Source organism: Mastigoproctus giganteus, chromosome 10 (assembly GCF_048544385.1).
Source record: "Mastigoproctus giganteus isolate SK-2022 chromosome 10, ASM4854438v1, whole genome shotgun sequence".
Lineage (NCBI taxonomy): Eukaryota > Metazoa > Arthropoda > Arachnida > Uropygi > Thelyphonidae > Mastigoproctus > Mastigoproctus giganteus.
In genome coordinates, this window is record NC_143584.1 from 108,578,517 (window position 1) to 108,603,351 (window position 24,835).

The window sequence follows — 24,835 nt, forward strand, 5'->3', positions numbered from 1 at the left end:
GCTAACCAACTGCAATATGCCACATTCTTATTTTGAACAACCTAAACACACTTATTGGAAAACAAAGGTTTAGATAAAGGACAATGTTTTAAGTTGGACATTTTTTAATTTTTTTTATGAAAATCCCAAACACAAGAGGTATTAAAACATATAATACTTAGCACCGTTCATGGGTTGCAGGTTAAGAAGACAAAAGAAGATATTTGTTGACATTAGACTTGAACTTCTGTAGACTCTAATTTTCAGGAAATACATATGAAGGAAGGTTGTTGCAAAAAACAGCAGTTGAATGAATAAATGAGGAAGATGAAAAGTTGGTCCTATGAGTTTGAAGTTGGACAGTAAATGGATGTTGGCTGGTGGTGGCACGTGTTCAGACTGTTTTGAAAGAGAGAGAGAGAGAGAGAGAGAGCAGAAATTATAGAAGCCAATTCAGAAGAACAGTATCCATGGAAGTATCTGTAGAAAAGGCATGCAGCAGAAACAGTACATCTATGAGACAGCAAGTGGAGCGACTCTATTAGAGATGAGTCATTAATTAACCTAACTGCCCTCTTCTGATTGGAATCTAGAAGCTGAGAGAGGTTTTGGGGACACCGCCCCAGATGTGGGAACAATATGGTCCTTGAGGTTGTCACAGACATTTTCTCAGATATGCCAGACAAGCTGTATTTGCTATCTGGGAGTCTAAAACGCTGATGGAACTGATATTCGGGTGACACTCAAGTCAAGTGGACCCAATTTCGGCGAAGTCCGGACGATCTGTGACAGCAAAATCCTCTGCTTGCACCTTCACGGTGGTGGGACTGTTAGTAATCCTGGGTATAACCTCCATGCACAAGTACATGGTGGGTGACCACCCAGGTGTGAACCAACGTAAGCAGGGGTCAAGGTGTGGCACCCACACCACATGGAGGAACGCCGCCCCTCTATGTTAACAGGCAGTACTAGGTGGTAGATGACTCTCATCAACCGGTGAAATACCACCACTTTGCTTATTGGAGGCTTGAAGTGGTGGAACCCATGTTTAGTCTCTAGAGCTAAGTTCCGGTCAACCCTTCCCTATCTCTTCCATCATGCAGTATGATTGATGACGAACGTCGTGGCGAGATCCAATATTCCTTACATTTTGAGGGTACAGCTCTAAAACGGTGTTCGCAGGCTGGCTGCTAGTTAGTACACCAGACCGAACCTATTGGTAACTCTCTAGGAGGCTTCTGGATCAGCTAGTGTATAATCTTGCTACCTCTACTCTGCCAGATAGTGACTGGAGGGAGTAAGAGTAGCATGTATGCGGGGAGCATTGTCGAGGCCACATTATGTCAAGGATCTGGGTATATTTTTACCACATGTACGCCATATCCAAAAATTTCATTACTTCATACAGCATGTCCCACCCACTTTTTCTTACTATTGAATACACCATGAATTGTCAAACTAATGGAGCAAACTTATCTGCAAAAAGATCTAAACCTCCCAAGGACTTCCTAATTCATTTCACAAATATACGTGGTCTCAATTCCATTTCCACTTGCAGTCCGCCAAACCCCATGTACTTTTTCTGACAGAATCTCAGTTATCGGTTGATTTAACTACTGCTCATCTCAGATGCCCAAATTATTCGCTGTATGATTCCTCTCACCTCAAAGGTGGTACTTGTGCATATGTCCGTTCTGATATTCCCTGTCAGAGACTTGGCAATTTGGAATCTCCTCTCTTTGATCTTCTCTGGCTTAAAATCTCTCTACCTTATTGTGTCAAATTCATCTGTTGTCTCTACCGTTCTCCCAACTCCACTAATCACTTGGAGCTCTTTGACTTCCTCTCTTTGCAACTTGACTTTCTCCAGTCGAACTTTCCTAACAGTGAGGTAATTTTCCTTGGTGATTTTAATGTTCACAACTCCAGCTGGCTTCCGTTTTCTAGTCACACCGACCCAGCAGGTCGAGATGCTGAGGCTTTTGCAATTACTAATGACCTAGCACAGATTGTTCATTTACCTACAAGAATACCGGACAATCCTAAACATACAGCCAATACGCTTGATCTTTTTCTCACAAACAACCCTTCTAAATACACGGTTGAAATGAGAGGTCCTCTAGGCACTTCAGATCACAACTTGGTGATTGTCTCTTCCCCAATGGAACCTTTATCTCATGAATATTCCCAACCTCGTGTTGTTTGGCATTACAAGTATGCAAAATGGGATGACCTGCGAGACTTCTTTTCTTCTTTTCCTTGGTCGGATTACTGTTTCAAAACTTCTGATGTCAACGTTTGCTCAGATCGTGTCAATGAAATTATTCTTGCAGGAATGGAATCCTTTATCCCACACTCCACTTTAAAATCTCGTCCTTTATCTAAACCTTGGTTTTCCAATAAATGTGCTAAGGCTGTCCAAGAGAAGAATGTTGCATATCGTAATTGGCTTGTTTCTAATTCTTCAGTTTCATTTTCTGCCTACACCAAAGCTCGCAACAATTGTAAAGCAGTTATTAATCAGTCCAAACTAGAGTTTGAACAGGCTAAGAGTAGAAAACTTGCTTCTTGCCCTAATGGTAGCCGAGCATTCTGGTCTCTTGCCAAAGCTATTGGCCACAACTTTTGCCCATCTCTGCTCCCACCTCTGTCCAAACCAGATGGTTCTGTTGTCACTTCAGCCAAGGATAAAGCTGACCTTCTAGCATCCCATTTTTCTTCCAGCTCATGTATTAATGATCTTGGCAAAACACCTCCCACCATTCCCAACACGCTCCATTCAATGCCTCCTGTGGTCTTCCGTCAAAAGGATATTAGAAGGATTTTGATGAATCTTGATGCTAAGAAAGCTCCAGGTCCTGATGGTATTTCTCCACTTGTTCTCAAAACCTGTGCTCCTGAACTTACTCCTATTCTTTGCCGCCTTTTTTCACTTTCTTATTCCAAAGGTGTTTTTCCTTCTGCTTGGAAATTTGCTCATATCCAGCCAGTTCCTAAAAAGGGTGACAAATCCCTCCCATCCAATTATCGTCCCATTGCAATTACTTCTACTCTTTCTAAAGTAATGGAGAAATTAATTAACCGACAACTCAAACTATCCAGAAACTTCTGTCTGATCAACGATCGCCAGTATGGATTCCGTCAGTGTCGATCCACTGGTGATATTCTGGCTTATGTTACCGATTTATGGACTAATTCAATGGAAAGGTTCGGTGAAACACAAGTAGTTGCTCTTGACATCTCAAAGGATTTTGATCGTGTTTGGCATAAAGGTCTTCTAAACAAGCTTCCATCTTATGGTTTGCCAACTGTTTTTAGTAATTGGTTATCCAGTTTTCTCTCTGATCGCTCACTGAGGGTGATGGTAAATGGCTCTCTGTCTTCTAACTTCTCCACTAATGCCGGTGTCCCCCAAGGTTCAGTTCTTTCCCCCACTCTTTTCCTCTTGTATATCAATGACCTTCTTCCATTGACTGGAAATCCTATCCATAGTTTTGCCGATGATAGCACATTGCATTCAACTTTCCATTTTGAGAAAACCTTGTCTTGCTCAATCAGCTTCAACTTCTCGAATATCTGCTACCAATTCCTTAAATGCCGATCTTCAAGTAATTCTCCAGTGGGGCAAAGACAACTTAGTTGATTTCAACCCTTCTAAAACTCAGTCTTGTCTTATATCTCGCAAAAAGGATTCTTTTGCTCCTATGCTTATCTTTAGTGACACCCCGATTTCTAGGCAAAATGATATATCTCTTTTGGGGATTACCCTGACTTCTAATCTCTCTTGGCACAAGCACATTACAAATATTGCTTCCTCTGCATCTAAAAAACTTGGTTTTCTCTTTCGCTCTCGGCGTTACTTTTCTTCCAAACAGCTGCTCACTCTGTATAAATCGCAAATCTGCCCTGCCATGGAATATTGTTCCCACATCTGGGGTGGTGCCCCCAAAACTTCTCCCAGGCTTCTTGATTCCATTCAGAAGAGGGCAGTTAGGTTAATTAATGATACATCTCTAACAGAGTCTCTCCACTCGCTTTCTCATAGACGCACTGTTTCTGCTGCATGCCTCTTCTACAGATACTTCCATGGGCACTGTTCTTCTGAATTGGCTTCTATAATTCCCGCTCTCTCTTTCAAAACAGTCCGAACACGTGCCGCCACCAGCCAACATCCAGTTACTGTCCAACTTCAAACCCACAGAACCAACTTTTCATCTTCCTCATTTATTCATTCAACTGCCGTTTTCTGGAACAACCTTCCTTCATACGTATTTCCTGAAAATTATAATCTGCAGAAGTTCAAGTCCAATGTCAACAAATATCTTCTTTCATCTTCTCAACCTCCAACCCAAGCATGGTACTAAGTACTATAGGTTCTAATACCTCTCGTGTTTGGGGTTCACATATAAAAAAAAAAAAAAAAAATTCCATGGTAGGGTGGATTTACGATTTGTACAGAGTGAACAGCTATTTGGAAGAAAAGTAACGCCAAGAGCGAAAGAGAAAACCAAGTTTCTTAGATGCAGAGGTAGCATTATTTGTAATGTGCTTGTGCCAAGAAGGATTAGAAGTTAGGGTAATCCCCAAAAGAGAGATATCATCTTGCCTAGAAATCGGAGTATCACCAAAGATAAGCATAGGAGCAGAAGAATCCTTTTTTGCGAGATATAAGACAGAACTGATTTTTAGAAGAATTGAAATCAACTAAGTTGTCTTTGCTGCACTGGAGGATTACAGTCTGTCCTCGTATAGCACGATAGTTGCGTTCCTAGAAATCCTCGTGCAATGCAAAATCGTGCAATATAAACAATAGGCCCTATGGGAAAAGTGGGGTTAGGTGCCGACCACCCAAGATTGAACACACATTTGGAACCAAAACCTTACCAAACACAATAAATAATCGGGTAATTTTAATCGTTATAAAATACTTACGTATTTTATAACGATTAAAATACGTAATAAAAATAATATTATATTATAATAAAGTATTTTTAGTATTTTTTAATACTAAAAAAGTATTTTTTACGAATAAAATACGTATTTTATTCGTAAAAAATTTATTATATTAAATAAAATAGTCGTAATAAAATACTTACGTATTTTATAATACGTAAGTATAAATTATAATACGTAAGTCGTAATAAAATATTGCTAATGCTTTTGCTTCTATCGTAAGCAAACTTGCTTTTTGTTTGATTTTCTATCCAAAGAGATGACAGCCGTTCCATCTCTTCCAATTCTTTGTGTCTTAATCTAATGGATTTTAATTACACTTTGAGTTGTTCCCGCTATGAAAGTTGTTTTTATTTTCTCTGCATTCTTTGTAATTCTCGGCGTTGCCTCATTTAGGTCTGTAGCACGTGCAATATCACATGGTCTTTCATTTCGCTCAAAGCGTTTCACAATTTCATATTTTTTCTCTATCGACAGAAGCGGACTGGCCATAAGCCTTACGGGGGAAACCACGGTGGGCCGGAGGCCGGTGTGATTTTGGCTATAAACCGTAGTATGAGGCCACTATAAATTTTCCCGGGTAAGAATTTTTGAACCAGTCCGCCTCTGTTTATCGATATTTCTTTTTTTTTTTCTCTCTGAATCTGCAGTGTCTTAGCCAGGACGCTTCCTTTTCACACCTTTTAAGTATTTTAGTAATTTTTAGGGAATAAAGCACAATTACAAAACGAGGAGGCACGCTTGATACACATAAACAAAGCTGCGCGCGTTTAGCAACTGAATAAATAACACCGTAAAGGCCGAGATACACTATTAATTAACACCTCGCATTTTACTAAAGCACATTTTTGGAGGTTACTACCATAAAACAATAAAAACAATTTCCAGTTGCGTTTCTGCTAGTGGAACCTGTTATAAACTGGTAGTAAACTCCATTTAATTGCATTTGCGATTATATCGATAGCTGGAATTGTGTTGGTTTTTACGTTATTAGGGTGAAATGTGTTTCCCCTTCACTGATATAAAACACATAAATACATTTTCAGAATCTTCTTTATTCCTATTGTGTTGCGTTCAGTTGGGGGTGATTCCGCGTTCGACTGCCATTTCTTGTAAACACAAAGGCGAATCGTGTATAAGCGAATTCGGTTCGTGTTATATAAGATAACGTTCCCCTATTTATAAATCGTGTATGATCGAATTCATGTAATGCAAACACGTGTTATACGAGGACCGACTGTACCTGGAGATCAGCATTTAAGGAATTTGTAGCGGATATTCCAAAAGTTGATGTTTATTGAACAGGGCTAGGTTTCTCAAACTGGAAAGTGGAATGCAATTTGCTATCACCAGCAAACTATGGATAAGATTTCTGGTCAATGTAAGAAGGTCATTAATATACAAGAGGAAAAAGGGGGGGAAAGAACTGAACCTTGGGGGACACCACCATTAGTGGAGAAGTTAGAAGATAGAGAGTCATTTACCATCACCATTCAGTAAGTGGTCAGAGAAAAAACTGGATAACCAATTACAAAAAACAGTTGGCAAACCATAAGATGTAAGCTTGTTTAGAAGACCTTTATGCCAAACACGATTGAAAGCCTTTGAGATGTCAAGAGCAACTGCTTGTGTTTCACCGAACTTTTCCATTGAATTTGTCCATAAATGGGTAACATAAGCCAGAATATCACCAGTGGATCAACTCTGATGGAATCCATACTAGTGATCGTTGATCAGACGGAAGTTTCTGGATAGTTTGAGTTGTCGGTTAATTAATTTCTCCATTACTTTAGAAAGATTAGAAGTAATTGCAATGAGACGATAATTGGATGGGAGGGATTTGTCACCCTTTTTAGGAAATGGCTGGATATGAGCAAATTTCCAAGCAGAAGGAAAACACCTTTGGAATAAGAAAGTGAAAAAAGGCAGCAAAGAATAGGAGTAAGTTCGGGAGCACAGTTTTGAGAACAAGTGGAGAAATACCATTAGGGCATGGAGCTTTCTTAGCATCAAGATTCGTCAAAATCCTTCTAACATCTTTTTGATGGAAGACCACAGGAGGCATTGAATGGAGCATGCTGGTAATGGTGGGAGGTATTTTACCAAGATCCGTTTTACATGAGTTGGAAGAAAAATGGGATGCTAGCAGGTCAGCTTTATCCTTGGCTGAAGTGACAATAGAACCATCTGGTTTTGACAGAGGTGGTAGCAGAGATGGGCAAAGGTTGTGGCCAATAGCTTTGGCAAGAGACCAGAATGCTCGGCTACCATTAGGGCAAGAAGCGAGTTTTCTACTCTTAGCATGTTCAAAATATAGTTTCGACTGATTAATAACTGCTTTACAATAGTTGCGAGCCCTAGTGTAGGCAGAAAATGAAATTTAAGAATTGGAAACAAGCCAATTTTGATATGCAACATTCTTTTCTCGAACAGCCTTAGCATATTTATTGGAAAACTAAGGTTTAGATAAAGGACAAGATTTTAAGGTGGAGTGTAGAATTAAGATTCCATGCCTGCAAGAATAATTTCACTGAGATGATCTGAGCAAACATTGACATCAGGAGTTTTGAAACAGTAATCCAACCAAATAAAGAAGAAAAGAAATCTTGCAGGTCATCCCATTTTGCATTCTTGTAATTCCAAACAACATGAGGTTGGGAATAGTGATGAGTTAAAGGCTCCATTGCAGAAGAGAAAATCTCCAAGTTGTGATCTGAGGTGCCTAAAGGACCACTCACTTCAACCATGTAGTTTGAAGGGTTGTTTGTGAGAAAAAGATCAGGGGTGTTAGCCGTATGGTTATGATTTTCCAGTATTCTGGTAGGTAAATGAACATTCTGTGTGAAGTCATTAGTAATTGCAAAAGCCTCAGCATCATGACCAGCTGTGTCTGTGTGACTAGAAAACAGAAGCCACCTGGAGTTGTGAACATTAAAATCACCAAGGAAAATGACCTTACTGTTAGGAAAGTTGGACTGGAGGAAGTCAAAGAGTTCCAAGTAATTAGTGGAGTTGGGAGAACAGTAGAGACAACAGATGAATTTGACAGAATGAGGTAGAGACATTTTAAGTTAGAGAAGATTGAAAAGAGGAGATTCCAAATTACCAAGTCTCTGACAGGGAATATCGGAATGGACATATGCACAAGTACCACCTTTGAGGCAAAAGGAATCATACAGTGAATAATTTGGGCAACTGAGATCTGAGATGAGCAGTGGTTAAATCAACCGATAACTGAGATTCTGTCAGAAAAAGTACATGGGGTTTGGCTGACTGTACATACAATGAATAATACAGTGAATTAGTTTGACAATTCATGGTGTATTCAATAGCAAGAAAAAGTGAGGGACATGCTGTATGAAGTAATGAAATTTTTGGATATGGCATACACATGGTAAGAATATACCCAGATCCTTGACGTAACGTGGCCTCGACAGTGTCCCCCCGCACGCACACACACTACTCGGACTCCCTCCACTCACTATCTGGCAGAGTAGAAGCAGCAAGATTATACACTAGCTGATCCAGAAGCCTCCTAGAGAATTATCAATAGATCAGTTTGGTGTACTAACTAGCGGCTGGCCCTGTGAACACTGTTTTAGAGCTGTATCCTCGAAATATAAGGAAGTTTGGATTTCGCATGATGTTCATCATAACCTCAAAAGACATCATTCATACTGCATGATGGAAGAGATGTGGGAGGGTTGACCAGAACTTTGCTCTGGAAACTAAACATGGGTTCCACCACTTCAAGCCTCCAATATGGATTACCAAATAAAGGATTTCATCCTTACAAGAACAGTTTCACTGCATGATCTGAGCAAACAACTGACAATAGAAGATTTAAAACAGTAATCCAACAAAGGAAAGAAATCTTGAAGATCATCCCATTTCTCATTATTATAATGCCAAACTGTACAAGGGTGAGAATAGCCACAAGAAAAAAGACTGCTGGAAAAGAGACCACCACCAAGTTGTCATCTGAAGTGCCTAGAGGACCACCCACCATGACCGTCTGCTTTGAAAAGTTGTTTGTGAGAAAAAGATCAAGGGTGTTGAATGTGTGATTAGGATTGCCTTATATTCTGGTAGAACATTGAACAATCTCTAAGAGGTCATTAACAATTGCAAAATCTCGACCAGCTGTGTGATTAGAAAACAGAAGACTGTGTGATTAGAAACAAATTAGACTGTGTGATTAGAAAACAGAAGTCAGCTGCAGTTGTTAACATTTAATTTTCTAATGAAAATTTCCTTGTTAGGAAAGAACTGGAGAAAGTTGAGTTTCAAAGAAGGGAAGTCAAAGACTTTCAAGTGATCAGTAGAGTTGGGAAAATAATAGAGACCACAGATGAATTTTATAGAATCAGGTAGAGAGATTTTAAGCCAGAGAAGATCGAAAAAGAAGATTCCAAATTAATTAAATCTTTGACAGGGAATATCAGAGTGGAAGCCCTATACCAAGTACCACTTTTCAAATGCAAGGAATCATAATTAGCAGATATTTTTTTTTAGAAACTATAGTACTGTGTATGGATTGAAGGTTGAAAAGATGAAAGAAGATACTTGTCGACATTAGACTTGAACCTCTGTAGATTGTAATTTTCAGGAAATACATATGAAGGAAGGTTGTTCCAGAAAACAGAAGTTGAATGAATAAATGAGGAAGAAGAAAAATTAGTTCTGTGAGTTTGAAGTTCGAAAGTAAAAGGATGTTGACTGGTTGCAGCATGTTTGGAATGCATTGAAAGAGAGAACGAGAATTATAGAAGCCAATTCGGAAGAACAATGCCCTTGCAAGTAACTATAGAAAAGGCATGCAACAGAAACAGAACGTCTATTAGCCAGAGAGCAGAGAGACTGTGTTAGAGATGAGACATTAATTAACCTAACTGCCCTCTTTGAATGGAATCTAGAGGCATGCGAGAGGTTTTGGGGACACCACTCCCAGTGTGGGAACAATGTTCCATGGTAGGGCGGATTTGTTTTTTCTACGGAGGAAACAACTGTTTGAATGAAAAGTAACGCTGAGAGCGAAAGGAAAAACCCAGCTTTTTAGATGCAAAGGAAGCAATATATGCAATGTGCTTTATGTCAAGAGAGATTAGAAGTCAGGGTAATCCCCAAGATCTTGCCTAGAAATCAGAGTGTCACCAAAGATAAGCATAGGAGCAGAAGAATCCTTTTTGTGAGATATAAGACAGGACTGATTTTTAGAAATTAAAATCAACTAAGTTGTCTTTGCCCCACTGGAGAACGGCATTTAAGGAATTGATAGCAGATATTCCGGTCAATAAGAAGGTCCTTAATATACAAGAGGAAAAGAGGCGGGAAAGAACTGAACCTTGGGGGACACCACCATTAGTGGAGAAGATAGAGTCATCTACCATCACCCTCTGTAAGTGGTCAGAGAAAAAAACTGAATAACCAATTACAAAAAACAGTTGGCAAACCATAAGATGTAAGCTTGTTTAGAAGACCTTTATGCCAAACACGATCGAAAGCCTTTGAGATGTCAAGAGCAACTGCTTGTGTTTCACTGAACTTTTCTATTGAATTTGTCCATAAATGGGTAACATAAGCCAGAATATCACCAGTGGATCGACACTGATGGAATCCATACTAGCGATCGCTGATCAGACGGAAGGTTTCTGGGTAGTTTAAGAGTTGTTGGTTAATTGAATTCTCCATTTGTTCCAAAAGAAGCTTAACATTTTTGTTGTTTTGTTTTAAGTGTGCTGAATGGGCTACAGAATGGATGCATACTTGTTTCCATTATGAAGGAGAACTCCTTTGAGGCTTTGCTTTGATAAGTCAATAAATAGCCTCTGCTCCATTGGTTTGCAGAAAATTCCAAAAATGTTCATAATTGCAGGAATGTTATTGCAATATATCATTGAGTCTTTTTGAAAAAATGGGGAACAGTTCATTTTCATGTACCATTATATTTCATGTAAACAGGCTTTTCATGGCATGGTACATAGTACCATGGATTCTGGAGCCAGCATATTCTTGGATTTCAGTCTTGATCCTAAAAGCTCTGCAAACCCTTTGGGTAGATTTAAATCTCTTGTACAATCATAAAGTACACTGGTCCAGATTGTGAATTTCTTCATCACAATAATTTATATCATTCTCTAAATCACAAATGTCAGATTCAAGATCTGATAGCATACGTTCAAGAACAACTGGTAGAGATGCTAACAAGTTCAGGTCCATGGGGTGCTGGCCTTATAGATGAAGTACTGTTTTTGGGATACAAAATCCTCTTCTTGATCTTTGCATTATAACCTTTTGTTCCACACATGGAACAAATGTAGCAGTCACTAATATGATTCCAAGGTTCAAACGGCTTTCTTTTTACCACATTTCACATTCACAAGCCATCCACACATGTACAGCACACTTTATGGGTAGAGAGGCCCAACTTTTATCTCAGTCACCTAATTCAATTCTGAAACATGCAGCATATGCATTTTTCACAAATGATGTTATATCCTGCCTTAGTTTTGTCACAACGTAGTTACTACAAATGTATAAAAATATATTTAGATTGTTCACATTACCATTGTCAAAGACACAGAATATAAAAATCACATTAGAAGCAGATACTTGTTAGCATGACTGCTCCAGAAAACAACTAAATATTGAATAAACACTTTGCAGGTTTATATAGCTACCTGACTTACAGGTCTCCATGCCTAAACCTATCTGGGCACATCCGATACCTGCATATATTTTGGAAACATCAAAATCTATGCAGACTAATGTTATCAACATAGATAGGATAAATATAGCAGTATATTTGTAATAAAATGTGAAAAAACACTAAATGTTAAATATAAACCTTTAAACAATTTTCTCTCTTTTTGTAATTAGCAATTCACTGTTACTTCAGTGCCTTTGTTAGTTGCTTAAATAAAGTGATAAATATTTGGAAAGAAGGTCACATAATCTTCTGATGCTGTTTTCAAAAGTTAATTGTAAGATTTTTCATTGAAATCTAATACGGACATTGCATTTTGTTTTCCAGGAACAAGACCCTAATGTTTGCATTTTTAATGGTAGAAAAGAATTTAGAATGGTACCGGCGTTTGCTTTTGCAAACTCTTGGAGAACCTCGAGAACTGAACATCAATCCCAAAAACTGTATAGGAACTGTACTGTCTTTAAATGGCCATCGTAAATATTTTTGTGTCTATCATGCCAAACATGCTGAGCAAAGCCTTCATTATAAATGTAAAGTAAGTTAGTCATCAGTTTTAATAAATATTTTTATTTTTTTTATTTCCCAGTTATTGATAAATATTATTTAGTTAACAAATCAAAATACAGTAAACTCATTAAAATTCAGCATGCTCAGGCTCTTTAAAATTTTCTGGATTTTAGAGGGACTAAAATCCAGACTAAAATCAAAGCAAAAAGTTTTCTTCAAAACTGCAGTTTTGAAGAAAACTGAATTTAATTACATCTGAATTTAATTACATCTGTAAACATTTATGTTCACTAAAAGATAGTACCAATGGTTAAAATGTAAATAACAATTCACTTTGTTAAATGTAAACAAATGGCAGTAAACAAAGTCATGACAAATGTCAGAATATCAATGGATGTGCTTCAGAGAAAAATTTTTAAGAAAAAAATTAAACCATTCTTCTGAAGGAATAATTATTATAGCAATGCAGTCTTTATCAGTTTGTGACATATTGTTATTAATAATGTACTGTAGGAAAATTCAGATTCTTGCATGTAATAACAAAGATTGGTAAGTTTTGTTTTTGTTCCCATGTAAAGCAGCAAAAAAAAAAAAAAAAAAACCAAGCTCAAAGTCGCTCACTAGGCCTTTTCTTCCATAACATTAGTGCAGATTGGTCTTCTGCTGCTTGTTATTTTGCTTTACTTGAGTTATACAGCTGAAGAACAGTATGATTAGTCATAATAGTAGCAAATAAAACCTTGGTTGTGTGGAATTAAATTTGTTTTGTGTGTTAGTAAGTCACTGTTTATGGAAGAGGTTAATTGTAGATTTAAGCACATTTTTTTTTTTTTTTTTTTTTTTACTTTTAACCACAGCATTTTCTCTCTCTTTGCTCTCAGCTATTCTAAAGTGTTATATAAAACTGGTCACAAACTCACTCAAGTGCTATATGACCAACCAAGACAGCTGAATTTTCAAGAGCAGTCACACTAAGTAAAAAGTTTACTGAATAAGGGAGAGCACTAAAAGAGAGAAATTTGAAGTTATAATACTGCTAATACTATAAGGCCTCAAAGAAATTATAAAGATGTTTTTGTCTTTGTCCTTGCATGTATTTTTACAGTTAGCAAGATTTAAACTGCAAAGATAATGCAATGGTCTTAATTCTAACAGCAGAACAAACTTGTCTTTGTAATGAGTTGACCTAGTCTAGCGCTACTTTCACACAGATGTCTTTGCCAAAAGATTAATTAGCCATTTGTTTGAAAGATCAAACACTGATATAATATTTTGTTTCAGGGATGACTAGTCCCTCATCAAATAGCAAGTAGTCTCTAGTGACAACATTCAGACAACATAGATAGCATTAGTAGTGGAAAATGCTTTAAGAAAGCAAGCTTATAAAGCATCAGTCAAAAGAAATGAATGCACTTCTTATCTCTCTCTCTCTCTCTCTCTCTCTGACTGCACACTGAAAGTGGTAATAGACAGCCCTCTGTCTTCTAACTTCTCAAATAATGCTGATATAGTGTATCCACACCCTGGGTACACAACTCAGTCAGTGGCAGACCAAGCTTGATTTTTAAATTGACTTTACAGGCCACACTTTACTGATTGGGGGAGGGTACAATCAGCACTATTTTTGCTTCTTCATTTAGAATATGAAGTAAAAATAAAAGCAGCAGGCTGCATTAAAAACATTGACAGGCCATATGTTGTACTCCTTTACACAAATAGTTTTGTCTTCTTTAATGCCGACTGGGCTAGCTGGGTGGGTAAAGTGCCTGCCTGGCAACCCAAAGGTCACGGGCTTGAATCCCGCCTCGAGTTTGGATCACAGTACTGCATAAACCTTGGGATTATGCAGTACTGCATTATGGCCACAGAAGCCGATGCGCCAACAACTAAATAAAACAAACAAACTTCTTTAATATTCACTACCAATTTCATAAATACTGATCTTCTGGTAACACTGGTTAACACAAAATGTTACAAAAAAACAAAAATACCCAGTCTTGACTAATTTTATTCTGCTGAACATGAAAATCACATTAAAATTTGTTGATTGGCTCTTGTTTTTGGATTGCACTTGGGGTCTCATATTAGCAAGTTACTCTACATTATCAACTACAGCTCGGCAAAATGCATGGCAGCACCACAGTTTCAGTACCACCATGCTCTTATCACATGATCGGCAACTGTCACCTCAAATGTGTCTTCAACTCTGTTGCAGTAATCCTTGAATATGGCTAGGTACTGGATGATTTGTTCTCAGTTAATGGTTTCTCTGTGAGATTCCTACTTTCTGCGCAGTATTTGTGTCGTGTAAGATTAGTGTAATATTAATATGCCCCGTAATTGTGTGAATAGTCCAGATGACTTCTGTTGCATATGTGGAGAAGTCAGATAAGCTTCAAGAAAGCATCCCTTAACTCGAGCCATAAAAAAAGGCCTACTTCTTGTACTTTGGGTGTAAAGTAGGTGACCAGGACAAGATGAGCTCCACACATATACTGCACTACCTGTTCATCAAAACTCAATGAATGGGTGAATTGAAAGGGGCGTTTTATGCCTTTCGCAGTGCCCATGAGATAGAGGGAGCCAACAAATCACCTCACAGACTGTTACTTCTGTATGGTTGGTGCTTGCTGTTAGAAAAGGGATGACAACGTAAAAAAAGTGGAAAGTGACTTATCCAAATATACCATCTGCAATTCTTCCAGTGCCTCACGGCGAAGTACTACCTATTCCTGAACCACCCAACCATTTTACTTCATCAGAGCATTCACATACTCTGATGAAGATCAACTTTGATATACATGAAGAAGTACAGCAGCCATCTATGTCAAGGGATCCACCATTTTGTCCAAACCTTTATCTTTCTGAACCACATAAGATTGCATAAAGTGAGCTTAATGACTTCATCAGGGATCTCAAACTGCCAAAGGGGTGCCTCCATAGCCAGGTGGGCAGGAGCAGCAGTGCATAGCACGCGCTTCTTGATTAGACCGGGGTTTGAGCCCATGATCACCAAATACGGAGGATGCGGAAAGGTCAGGGAATGACCACCGCATATCCCCGGAGCAATATAGCCTTAGTTGCTAATGCTCCTAAAAACCAAAAAAAAAAAAAAAAAAATGCCAAAGAATAAGGCAGAGCTTTTGGCCTCAAGGCTACAACAGTGGAATCTTCAATATCATTCTGTGAAAGTGACAACATTTTGTACTTAATGTCCTGCCCATAGAATTTTTCATGATAAATTCTATCAAACAGAGGGTGAATCACTGTTTGTAAGGATATTGATGGTCTAATGGCAGCAATGAGCACGAGGCACATTCCTGAAGAATGGCAACTATTTATAGATCTTCTAAGGCTATGGAAGGCTATGTTATTACATAATGGAAATATGCTGCTTTCAATACCACTTGTGTCTGCCGTCCACAAAAAATAAAACATATGCAAACATGGAGAACATCCTCTTAGGTGTACACTATCAGAGGTATTAGTGGTAAATATGTGGTAATTTAAAGGTAATCGACATTTTACACTAAGTATTATTGCTTTCTCTGTGAGTGGGATAGTTGGGCCAAGAAGGATATGCACTACGAGAATTTGGCCTCAACGAAAATCATTAACGCCTAAAACGAAGAACATTGCATTTGAAACAGTGGTAGATCCAAATCAAGTTTTGCTTCCACCACTCCACATCAAATTGGGGCTCATGAAAAATTTTGAAAGGCTTTGTAAGTGAACGGTTCTGCTTTCACATACTTGCCAGAGAGGCACCTCTGTAGCCAGGTGGGTAGGAGCAGCAGTGTGTAGCACATGCTTCTTGATTAGACCAGGGTTCGAGTCCATGACCACCAAATACGGAGGATGCGGAAAGGTCAGGGAATGACCACCGCATATCCCCCGGAGCAAAATGGCCTTAGTTGCTAATGTTCCTAAAAACCAAATAACAAACAAACAACAAACTTGCCAGAGAAATTCCCAAGACAGTACAGAGAAGATTAATGTATTTGTTGAGAAAATTAAGAGAAAATAATTGTTGAGAGAAAAGGTTGGTGTATTTGTTTTAAATTCTGGATATGTATTACGCTCCCAACCTTAGAGGCCTTTTTGAAGATAGAGAAGATTAATGCAGGCGTTTTCATTTGTCCACATATAAGGCAACTTTTCAAAGATAAACAGTTCAAATGTGCCCTTAGTATTAGTGAAAAATCAGCGTGGAAAGGTTTTTGAAATGTTTTGACTGGTTTTCTAGGAAATGTCAAGGCCAGCAACTACAGGCAGCTTGTGGAACATCTCATTACTTCTTACAAAAAACTGGAGTGCAACATGTCATTGAAGATGCATTTCTTGCACTCACACCTGGATTCCTTCCTGCCGAATTGTGGTGCTGTGTGCAATGAACATGGTGAGCACTTCCATCAAAACATTGCAGCAATGGCACAAAGATACAAAAGCAAATGGAGTGCCACCATGTTAGCCGATTATTGTTGGATGTTGAAAATAAAAGGGATACTCCTGAAGCTGAATACAAGCGAAAGGCAAAAAGGTCCCATGTTTGATGCAGGTATGTTCATAGCTACATCTTACTGCCATATAAATTAAAAAATATATAAAAAATACCTGCCATATTAAATAAAAAAAAAACAAAACAAGAACCAATCTGCCATTTTAAGCACTATTTCCCTGCTTAAAATTTGGCACCCCAAAATCTATAAAGTAAACTTACTTTCATGCCCATAACACGATATGACTGACACTAAATTTGTTGTTCAGTGTAATTCTTCATTGATACAAATAAAACTTAGTCAAACTTTAAATCCTTTTCTTAGTCTTCTATTATTTCTTCCAAAAAACATCCTGCTGTTCCCATCCCTAAAAATCTAACTGTTATCTTCACTGAAATTTCACACTGAGAGTTCAAGACAATACCATATGTTTTCATTGAAGATTAACCTGATTTCTAATCTCTCTTCTGTCTTGGCATGAACACATCACAAATTTAGCTTTTGCTAAATCAAAAAAAAAAAACAAACAAACCTGGCTTTTGTCTTTTCCTCTTTCCATTAGTAAATCCACCATACCATGAAATATTAATATTACATCTGGTGTGTTGCCCCCCCAAAGGAATGCTTATAGAACTGATATTGAATTACACTCGTAGCTTATCCAAAGAAAGGCAGTCAGGTTAATTAATGATTTATCTCCTGCAAAATCTGTCACATAGACATTCTCTTTCTGTTGCATGCTTTTCTATAGATATTTCCATGGGCACTGTTCTTTTGAACTGATGTCTTTAATTCCACCATTCTCTCTCTCTTCCAAATGAGTCTAAACACATGCCTCTACTGATCAACATCCATTCAATGTCCAACTCAATTCAATGTTCATCCATTCAATGTCCAACTCAATTCAATGTTCATCCATTCAATGACACTTACAGTACTAACTCTTCCTCTTTTTTATCTATAGAAGTTCAAATCTGATGCTGATAACTATCTTCTTAGCCTTCAACCCAAGCACTGTACTAAAGCACTCTGGATCATTAGGTAATAAAAAAAAATTAACTTTGAAAAGTTAACATACCTTGAGGCCTGTCACAGACATTCTCTCAGGTACAAAAAGCTAGGGCTGCTACCTGGGAATCTAAAATGCTTATAGAACTGATGTTGAATTACACTCGTAAATCCAGCAGACCAAATTTTGGTGAAGTCTGATAATTTGCAACAACCAAATCCTCTGCTTGCACAATTACAATGGTGTGGCTGTTAGTAACCCTAGGCATCCCCCCAACCCTATGTGCAAGTCATAAAACACTGCACCTGGTATACCAGAGGTGATCACCAAGGTGTGAACCAATAAGCAAGAGTTGAAATATGGCGTCTGCACCACACAGAGAAATGCTGCCCCTCTATGTTACCAGGCAACTCTGGGTGGTCTGTAACTCTCATCAACTGGTTCAGTAACACTACTTTGCTTATTGGAGGCTTGAAGTGGTTCAACCCATGTTTAGTCTTCACAGCAAAGTTCCAACAACTCCTATTTCTTTCATCATGGAATATGATTGATGTTTTTTGATCCAATTTTCTACATTTTGAAGGTACAGCTCTAAAATGGCATTCTCAAGCCAGCCACTAGATAGTCTGCTGGGTCGAACCTATTGATAACTCTCTGGGAGGCATCCATATCATCTAGTATATAAAATCTCATTGCCTCTACTCTGCCAGGTGGTGACTGGATGGAGTTCTAGTAGTGTGTGTATGCAGGTGGAGGGACATTGTTGATACAAAATTATGTCAAGGAGCTGGGTATGTTCTTGCTGTGAGTAGGTCATATCCAAAAATTTCATACATGTGCCACCCTATAATTTTACTATATAAACTGAATCATCACAAATTGTCAAACTAATAGAACAAACTTATCTTCAAAAAGATCTAAACCTCCTAAGCAGTTCCTCATTCATTTCACAAATATATGTAGTCTCAGTTACAATCTCTATGATGTCCATTTTCAAGTCCCACGTAATTTTTCTAATAGAATCCCAAATACCAGATTCCTCAAACAGTACTCATTTCAGGTGAATTATTCAGTGTAAGATTCCTTTCACTTCAAAGGTGCTACTTTTAGCATTAGCCTTAGTAGAGGCATTTGATGCAAGAAAGCAAGCTTATGCAGCATCAGCCAAAAAAAAAAAAAAAACCCACTTCCACTTCACCCCTCTGTTCGTTCAAAATACCTGTCCAGCTGAGCCTTAAACTTATTTAGGCTATCAACCTCCACTACAAGGGATGGAAGTCTGTTCCACCAACCAACCACCCGCTGGCTAAAGGCAAATTTCCGCACGTCTATCCTACATCTGTCTTTCCTCAATTTGAATTTATGCCCTCTCAGGTGATTATTCTGAGCTAGAGGAAGAATCCCATCAGCATTGAGCATGCTCAAACCATTCAAGGCTTTATACACCTCTATCAGATCACCTCGCTGGTGCCTAGTCTCCAGACACTGTAATTTGCAAAACTTAAGCCTTTCTTCATAAGAGCACCCCTTTGTTCCATTCACTAATCTTGTTGCCCTTCTCTGTACTCGTTCCAGCAGCTCTACATCCTTCTTGAAATGAGGCCTCCAGACCTGTATACAGTACTCTAGGTGTGGCCTGACCATTGCCTTATACAAGGGAATAATCACCTCCTTATCCCTGCTGGAAAAATTCCTGTATATCATTGACAATACTCCATGAGCTACTCTTGCAGCCCGTCTGCACTATCAGAGAACTTCATATCTGCCTGCACAACCACCCCCAAGTCCCTTTCATTCTCTACCACTGTCAGTGTAGTACCACAGAGTTGATACGTTGCTCTGGGGTTGCTGTTTCCCATGTGTAGTACTTTACATTTGTCAATGTTAAACTTCATTTGCCACCTCTCAGCCCATCTGCTCAACCTTTCCAGATCCTGTTGCAGCAGCATAGTGTCAGTAGTGCCCTTGACAACCCTGCCAACCTTTGTATCGTCTGCAGACTTGGACATTAAGCTTGATATACCATCATCAATATCATAAATACAGAAAACAATAATGACCCAACACTGAGCCCTGAGGGACTCCACTAATAACATTAGTCCACGATGAGCAGTGTCCATTGATTACCACTCTCTGTCTTCTCCCCCTCAACCACCCCTTTATCCATAGCAGCAATTTGCCTCCAATGTCACACTGCTCCAATTTGTGTAGCAGTCTTCCATGTGTAACAGTATCAAAAGCCTTTCTAAGATCCAAGTATATAATATCAAAGCTATTCCCTGCATCCAGTTCTTTTGTAACTGCATCATAATATCCAATCAAATTGGTCAGGCAAGACTTCCCCTTAACAAAACCGTGCTGTGTCCGAGCTATAACTGAAGTCTTGTCTAAATGATCCTGCAGTGCTTCTTTAACCAGTGCCTCCATTAATTTTCCTGGAACAGAAGTTAAGCTCACAGGTCTATAATTACTTGTGTCAGCCTTTGATCCTCCTTTGTGAATTGGGGTCACATTTGCACATTTCCAGTCTATGGGTACCTCCCCTGAGTCCAAGGAAGCTCTCATAATTATGGCTAAGGGTTTGCTTACTTCCTTTGCTGCCTCCTTTAATATAACTGGATAGATCCCATCCACCCCGGGTGCCTTTCTTGTGTTTATCTTCAACAGTTTCTCCTCCACTTTACTCCCAGTTATTTCAAGATTCTGTAGCTTACTGCTAGAGTTGAATACACCTCTGGCATTCCCCTCGCTCAATAACTCCTCATGTGTGAATGTCGATGCAAAATATTCATTTAGTTTGTTAGCTACCTGAGCAGGGTCATCAACAGTTGACCCATCAATATCAAGTGGACCAATCTGATTCATCCCTTTCCTTCTAGAGTTTACATAAGTAAAGAACTCTTTGCTGTTTTTCTTTGCATCCCTTGCCAAGGATTTCTCATAATCTGCCTTTGCCTGCCTAACCTCCTTTGTAACTTGGTTGCATATCAACCTGTATCTATCATAGGCTTCTGTGTCATGTGTTAATTTGTAAGTATCCCATGCATTTTTTTTCTCTGCCATATGCCTCATTAGTTCATCTGACATCCATTTTGGCCTAAACCTTGAACAATATTTCTTAGTTGGTATGTAAAGCCTAGTAGCTTCCAAGATAAGTTCTTTGAATGCTTCCCATTTTGAATTTGCTGTTGGTAACATCATCAGTTGGTCCCACTGTATAGAATTTAAATACTGTCTCAGTCCATCGTAGTCGCTTTTACGGAAGCAATAACCCTTCCCTTTACCCCTAATGGTAGTTACCTCTTTGAGTAAATCCCACTTCAGCACACTGTGATCACTGCCACCTAGTGGTTCATTTATCTGTAGATTCTTAATGCATGAAGAATCACTGCTGATAATCAAATCAAGAGTATTACTCCCTCTAGTTGCCTCCCGAACATGCTGATGTAGAAAACATGATGTAGAATAAATCCACAAAAGCCCTGCTAGTGTGTGAGTGACCAGCCCCCAAATTCCAGTCAATATCTGGGAAATTAAAATCTCCCATTATAAGACTCTCTGATTTACTGGCCCACTCTATTTCCCTGTACAGTTTCTTATTATACTCATCAGAGTCATTAGGCCTATAGCACACTCCTTCTCTCAATTTTGATCTCCCAATGCTTATGTCACACCAAACTGACTCAACACTGCACTGTCCAGCGATGTCGACTGGCTTCACTTCCTTGGATTTTGTGTTTCTTAACTAATAGCATAACCCCTCCCCCCTTCCTATCCTGTCTATCCTTTCTGTAGACGTTGTACTCCCCAAATTGCAGTTCTGCATCCCTTATATCTGTGTGACACCACGTCTCTGATATCCCAACAATATCTGCCTTTGATGTTTTGAGCAATACCTCAAATTCATCAAATTTATTTACTAAACTCCTAGCATTGGTGTACACGCAAGTATACCTGCACCTGTTTCTATTCTTAGCTACCCTAACACAACCCATGTGTTTACTTGTACCGCAATGGCTCCCAGCAGTCTCTGAAATATCATGCATCTTGTTTTTCAGGCTTCTGCGCATTCTAATAGAAGCAGTGCAAGAATCTCTTTCACCTCTGCCAGTGGCTACTGTCAATCTATTGGTCTTTGTCTCCCCCCAAGCTAGCAGTTTTCCGACCCACCTAACACTGCCTCGATAGCATCAGCAAATATTCTTGCACCCTTTCTATTTAAGTGTATCCCATCCCTGTAGAAGCAATCTCTCCTGTTAACAAGTACAGTCCAGGCTGAAAAAAATTCTACCCCTTGAGCCTTGCACAATCTTTCCAGGGCCGAATTGATCGACAAGGCTCTCATCATATACTCCCTCCTATCGTGTCTGGGCAGAATTGCAGACACTTTCAAATTCAACCCTAATTCTTGGCTTTTGTTCAACAGTTTTCTCTTGTTCATATGTTTTCTCTGATATTCCTTGTCAAAGACTTAGTAATTTGGGATCTCCTCTCTTTGATCTTCTCTGGCTCAAAATCTCTCTACCCATTTTGTCAAATTCATCTGTTTCTCTATTGTTTTCAAAACTCCAATAATCACTTAGAACTCTAACTTCCTTTTCTGAAACTCAGCTTTGTCCATTCCAGCTTTATAACAGTGAGGTAATTTTCCTTGGCTATTTTGATGCTCACAACTCCTTCCCTTCCTGGCTTCCCTTTTTTTCTATTCACACAAATCCAGTTATTTAAGATGCTGAGGCTTTTGTGATTACTAATGACCTCAAGCAGATTGTTCATTTACCTATCAGAATATCAGACAGTTAGGACTGCCTGATATTCTGGTACAACCAACATCCTTCATCTTTTACTTATAAATGACCCTTCAAAGCACACGGTCAGGGCAAGTGGTCCTCTAGACACATTGGATCACAAGTTCGTGATGGTCTCTTCTTCAATGGAGCCTTGCTCTTGTTGCCAATACTCAGCCTCGTGGTTTGACATTACAAGAATGCAAAATAAGATGATCTGTGAGATTTCTATTCTTCTTTTACTTGGTTGGATTACTGTTTTAAATCTTTTGATGTCAATGTTCACTCAGATCATATCAGTGGAATTGTTCTTGTTGATTGTGCAATAAAGGATTCAAAAATCCTTTATTGCACAGTCCACCTTAAAATCTTGTCCTTTACCCTAAACCTTGGTTTTCCAAATAAGTGTGCTAGTGCTGTTCAGGATAAAAATGTTGCATATTGCAATTGTCTTGCATCCAGATCTCCAGCTTCATTTTCTGCCTACAGTAAAGCTCACAACAATTGTAAAGCAGTTATTAATCAGTCCAAACTAGATATTTTGAACTGACTAAGAGTAGAAAATTTGCTTATTGTCCAAACAGTAGTCGAGCATTCTGGGATCTTGCCAAGCTATTGGCCTCAATTTTTGTCATCTATACTTTCACCTCTGTTAAAACCTGATGGCTTTTGCCTACTCAACTAAAGATAGAACCTACTTTTCTTCTAATTCTTGTGTTGATGACTTTGGTAAACTATTCCTTGATGCTATATCCCAACTTGTGCTCAAAACCAGCACTCCTGTTCTGTTTTTTTTTTTTTTTTTGCCTTTTTTACACTTTTTTATTCTGCTGGTATTTTTCCTTCTGCTTGGAAATTTGCACATATCCAGCCAGTTCCTAGAATGATTGAAAATCCCTCCCATCTAATTATGTCTCATTGCATTTACATCTACTTCTTTCCAAAGTAATGGGGAAATTCATCAACCACCAACTTCTGAACTACACTGCTTAATGAACACATAGAAAACATGGTGTAACTCATGCAGCTTGCAATAAAGCAGTACAAATTTTGGTATGGCGATGTTTCATAGAATAACAATGAAATGAGAAGACAGTGAGAAACTTGGGACATTTATGGGGGTTGTATAAGATTTACCAAAAACGTCACATTACAGAAGTCAACATAAGATGCTAGAAAATATGGTCACATAACATCAGTCTGAGAGCAGTGAACCATGCTAGATATAAGGGTGTATATAAGATTCTGTGACAACAAATCCCATTCTTCCAACAGTGCAAACCTTAGCTCACCAAGTGACCGAGGATTTGGCTCTTGCCATGCAGTATTATGCTCAAGAGCATCCCACACACGTTGGATCGAATTTAAGTCTGGTGATTGTGTTGGCCATGACAGTCGTTGGATGTCTTGTTTCAAGATGTTCCTCCACCACTTGAGCTCTGTGGCCTGATGTAGCCGAGTGGTGAGGAGTGCGAGTGCAATAGCACACGATCTTTGAGCAGACCAGGGTTCAATCCCATGACTGCTAAATACGATTAACATTTGTATTGATTGATTTATTGTAAACTCCACTGACCTGGTGGTCATGCCAGAGTATAAACATTAGCTTGAGCTCTGTGTGCAGTGGCATGTTATGCATGAAAAGAACATCTGGGTCAACTAAAAAGTTGCACGTAGGGTTTGAAGATCCATTCTGGGTACCTCTGCCCAGTTACGAAACCCCTATCAAAAACATGGATAGGGAGGGGTATAGTCATTGATAATTATTCCACCCTACATGAGACCACTGCCTCCACTGTAAGCATCCCTTTCTTTGATATTGAAGGGATAGTACTGCATTCCTCATTGTCTCCAGATGAAATAACGTCTAGAATCTGTTTGTAGGCTAAAATGGGACTCATCAAGAAAAAGAACTACCACATTTGTCAGGGCTCCGAGTCACATGTCCATGGCACCAGTTTCGATGAGCTCTGTGGTGGTTTGGGGTTAACGGGATACAAACAACTGGCTTCCTTGCACAGAATCCGCTTGAATTGAGCCTTCTTAACACAGTCCAGTTGGAAATGTTTTCAGCAGTGGCTGCAGCAATCTGAAGAGACAGTTGACGAGAGGACTTCGTAGGGTTTTTGTCTTGCTGATAGCAATCTATCAGCAGTAAGGGCCAGATAGCAATCTGTTCTGGTTGACGTAGCCTTTGGGCAACCTTAGTCAGCCATTTGGGCAACCATATTGCCGAGATGACACTGTGTGACACATTAAGCCAATGTGCCACCTCCTCCTGTAACCTCCCAGCTTCAAATTTTCCAATGGCCTGCTATCTCAAACAATCATATAAACGATGGTGACTTGCCATCCTGAGTACTGGAGATGTAGCTGTCCCATTGAGCAAGCC

General features: G+C 38.9%; 1 protein-coding gene across 2 annotated transcripts in view; it reads left to right on the top strand.

Annotated features, from left to right (window-relative positions):
* Positions 1-24,835, top strand: part of l(3)80Fg (dnaJ homolog subfamily C member 16 l(3)80Fg) — a 330,832-nt gene that overhangs the window by 281,894 nt on the left and 24,103 nt on the right. Inside the window, exon 10 of one of the 2 annotated variants that reach the window (XM_090383988.1) lies at positions 11,966-12,180. In XM_090383988.1, the coding sequence (XP_090240114.1) occupies positions 11,966-12,180 (215 nt within the window). The remainder of the gene's footprint in view (positions 1-11,965; positions 12,181-24,835) is intronic. The other variant, XM_090383987.1, reaches the window with a different exon arrangement.